Source organism: Cyprinodon variegatus, unplaced genomic scaffold (assembly GCF_000732505.1).
Source record: "Cyprinodon variegatus isolate N-32 unplaced genomic scaffold, C_variegatus-1.0 Scaffold754, whole genome shotgun sequence".
In the NCBI taxonomy this organism is placed as follows: domain Eukaryota; kingdom Metazoa; phylum Chordata; class Actinopteri; order Cyprinodontiformes; family Cyprinodontidae; genus Cyprinodon; species Cyprinodon variegatus.
The window spans coordinates 145,067-149,365 of record NW_015151207.1 but is presented as its reverse complement, the minus strand read 5'-3'; the positions used below and the strand labels follow the sequence as shown (position 1 = coordinate 149,365).

The 4,299-nt window shown below is 35.7% G+C and overlaps 1 protein-coding gene across 7 annotated transcripts in view; it reads right to left on the bottom strand.

The window, feature by feature from the left end:
* Nucleotides 1-2,148: 2,148 nt before the first annotated feature.
* The window catches only part of glra2 (glycine receptor alpha 2), a 15,526-nt gene continuing 13,375 nt past the window's right edge, over nucleotides 2,149-4,299 (bottom strand). For all 7 annotated transcript variants that reach the window (XM_015395715.1, XM_015395717.1, XM_015395720.1 and 4 more), the window contains one exon: nucleotides 2,149-3,573. In XM_015395715.1, the coding sequence (XP_015251201.1) occupies nucleotides 3,307-3,573 (267 nt within the window). In that variant the 3' untranslated portion in view covers nucleotides 2,149-3,306. The remainder of the gene's footprint in view (nucleotides 3,574-4,299) is intronic.

Genomic DNA, 4,299 nt, shown 5'->3' with positions numbered 1-4,299 from the left:
TTTATCCTGTTATAAGATGACCACTGTGAGAGGCGTGTATTACCAACAGTAACCTTGGAAACGGTGGTCCCAGCTCTTTTCATTGACCAGCTCCTCCTGTGTAGTTCTGGGCTTATTTCCCACCTCTCCTAGGATCATTGAGACCCCACGAGGTGAGATCTTGCATGGAGCCCCAGTGTGAGGGAGATTGACAGTCATGTTTAAAGTCTTCCATTTTCTAATGATCGCTCCAACAGTGGACCTTTTTTCACCAAGCTGCTTGACAATTTTCCCATAGCCCTTTCCAGCCTTGTGGAGGTTTACAAATTTGTCTCTAGTGTCTTTGGACAGCTCTTTGGTCTGGGTCATGTTAGCAGTTGGATTCTTACTGATTGTATGGGGTGGACAGGTGTCTTTATGCAGCTAACGACCTCAAACAGGTGCATCTAATTTAGGATCATAACTGGAGTGGAGGTGGACATTTTGAAGGCAGACTAACAGGTTTTTGAGGATCAGAATTCAAGCTGATAGAAAGGTATTTCCAGCTGTATCATACAAATAAATAGTTTTAAAAAATGTACCGTGATTTCTGTATTTTTATTTTTTTGTTAGATTATGTCTCTCAGAGTGAGCATGCACCTAATATGACAATTTCAGACCACTCTTTGATTTCTGTTTGGAGAACTTGCAGAATAGCAGGGCGTTCAAATACTTATTTTCCTCACTGTACCTAACAGGAAACCAATTAATATCTTTACAACCCTTCTACTATCTTCAGCCTTTCTATCACGAAATCTGTATGTTGTTCAGATTTTAGCTTTACTCAAAAAAGTAAAAACATTTTGTATGATATAATGTATTTCCATCAGCTATAAATAATTCGACCACTGCCTCAGTCTCAGCCACATTATTTTACATCGTTCAGTTCAAGATCATAACTGATCACACTGTATGGATAATATAAATCATTGCAGTGATTTCTTCCACATTTTTTCCTCATCTCAATTTGCCAGTCAGCCCGTAGTCAAACACAAAGTGACAGAATCTTTGAACTACAGTGTAAAGTCCATTATCATCGCACATTCTTTGAATACCCACTGTCAGATCATATCTTCATCACCCGAGGCCCCCCAGTGATGCATAGCTCTTGTCATCACCCTGACTTATTGGTTTGAGAGGAGAAGAGTCTTTTCCATATTCCTCGATATTTTTTGCTATGTAGACCCTCTGAGCAAATAATACAAAAAATAAGAACAGAATATTCATTTCCACCTTAAAGGAATAGTTGAACATTTTTTCCAGACAGGTCACCAAATTATTAGTAGGTAAAATCCTTCATGTAGTAGATAAATCTTTCAGGATTTTATTTTAGCTCTGAAAGATCTAAAAAAATAGTCTAAAGCTACAAAAATTCAACTAATTTAAAACAGAAATAATCTAGAACATTATGCCTGTAAATGTAAACACTATTTAAAGGCTATTTGTGAGTATTTGTTTAACCATATCCACATTGAGTAGGTATTTACATAAAAACTAATATATTTTTTTTACACAAATAGAAACAGGGGGACGGCGCACCACTAATGACCTCCTGTATTAATCAAGGCCTTCCATTTATCTGTAAGGAACTTACAAATTCACCAGGGGATAATAAAGCTGTTTCTTTCTCTGTATGTGCATTAAATGCTCTTAAGATGCTGGTCATTTATGCCCCTTTAATATTGCAACATTAATTTATAGCAGTCAACCTGCCAAAACTGACAACTCATAAGTAAAATCAACAGAAATAGAGCAAGGTAAATGTCTTCAGTTTGTAATATGCATCTGATTTAAATGTTTTTGTGTCAGATTATCTCCATCAATGAAAACACTCTTTAAAGAAACAAGTATGGGTAGAAAATGTAATTGGGAACTGACAATTATTATGTGTTTAAGCATGTATTTATTGTAGTAATATGCTTTATGCATCTCTTTGTTGTTTAGTTTTTTTTGTTTTTGAAATGTCTGCTTCATGTTCACTGACAAGACACCGTCTTATCTTGTGCTATCATATGGGCCATATGGGCTTGCAGATAAATCTTTTTTTTTTTTTTTTTGCACTTAATATAGGCTGCGTTTAATATTGACCTCCTTATAGATTCCAGAAGAGGGGAAAGTAAATATCGTGCACAGTCACTTTTATTTATATACAGGTCAGTAAATAATCATTCTTCATGAATAGCATTTAAGAAAATAATTTGTTAAGGAGTGCAGTTACCATTAGCTGCTTTGTATAGCTTGTACTTTGTTCTGTTAATTTGTTAATTGTAGATCCATACTTCACTGTTGATGGTCTCCACAAATTCTCAAAATGAAGAAAAATAGTCTGCATTAGAAAGTGAATAGTTTTACACGAAGATATAACTTTATAAACATGATCTTTCAGACATTACAATAAATATCCAATTTAACTAAATCTACAAAACAGAGTACCAAATATACCTGGAGTAATTACCTGGTGTAATAATTAATATGCATATGACAACACAGAGAAATGTACAATCAAAGTTTGGTCCAGTTATACATTTGTTTAGAAAGCCTCCTGTGGCAAGCTTTCTTTGAGAAACACAAAAATGATAGGCAGAACCTAAAACCACTTAAACAAAGCTTAAAACCTTTTGTGACATCAGGTATCAGGTGAATACTTGGTAGATATATCTAAGAGCGTAGCACTTCTTTCAAACCAAATCTAATATCTAAGGCTTCAGGTATTTCATAGAAATGGAAACTATACATCTCCACCCCAGAGTTCCATCTCTTTTTACAGCGATACCTGAGACATGTGCAGCTCCTTAATATTTAATACATTTATACATGCTCTGCTTGGTAAGAACAGGTTTTAAACAGAAAAACAGAGAGAAGTGCCAAAACAATAGTACACTATAAAACAGTTTAAACATCATTGATAAGAAATTTTCTTTAAAAAAAAAAGGATCTACGCTAGCTTACAGTCACAAATCCATGGAATGTTGAACGTTCTCCTTGGTTGTAGTGATGCCAGAGCACGCCAGATTCAAGAGGGTTTTGGTCCGTCTTCTTCGCCGACTTACTAAGTCTGTATCAGATACTAGGCAGCACACAAGAACAAACAAAGCATCTGTGATTCAAGAGCCTTTTCATTGTCAGATACGTGAGCATTTTACTTTTATGATGCATAAACACTGAACTTTATCCCTGAAAAAACACCCCCATTGCTGCCATGGTGGCTCTAGGCAGGCAGTTTCCCGAGCATTTCTCAATCTGAGAAAAGGAAAAATACAACATTATCAGCTGAGGTTTGAGTCCATGTTACTGTTTATGGACGTCTTCATGTCGAATGATCTTATACGTGATCCAGTAGAAGACGTTGAAGATCAAAAACGCCAGCGGGAAGGCCGCCCGGGAGATGGTGTCTATCCTCTTGGCTCTGTCCACAAACTTTTTCCTCATAGCATCAATGTCCTTTGGAGTTGAGGGCTGGGGGTTCGGAGTCGGAACGGCGTTCTTAACGGCCTCCTTCGTTGGCATACACTGACTCATGTTGTAGCCGGTAAAATTAAAACGGCCTTCATCTTCCTAGAAAACAATAAGTGAATGTTTGGGTGACAGTTTTATGTACTGCAATAGGTCAAGTGTCATGCTTTACAACTCAGTGGGCAGAGACATATATTTCTGTGGTATATGAATGGGAATCTAAAACTATTACCAGCTCTTCTAAATTAATTAGAATTCACAGGATAGTGAGACACACTTTAAAGAGAAACTAATTGTAGGATTGTTATGGGGTTGGAATCTTAATATCAGCAAAACAAAAATGGTGAACCAGTTCTCTATTTTCCATTTACCTACAACTCTATAAAGTTTCACAAAAACTAAGGCTGAAGGGCGTTTAAGTAGTTTTTATACACTGACTGCTCACTTTCTATGTTTTTAGGAAACAAAATCGACCCTCTTCCAAAGCCAGTTGGGTTTTAAGATTTCATACAGCTATTAATTTGAACCATCAACTTGACAAAGTCATCCTAAAGACAATTATACTGTATTTAATTGATCCACTTTTGAATTAACCATTATGGTTCTGACGTGTTGACAGTGGCCAGCTTAACAATGTATCTGCTATTTGTTGACGATATCTCAGAAATTAACATCATGTTTAAATGAAGAAATCTATGGACTTAAGCTGCTTCAATATTTTTTTATAGTTATGCTCTTATTGTTGGTTTATCAAAAAACGAAATTGGGCAGATTTATACATGTCATATATATACAGTGTATATATATATATATATATATATATATATA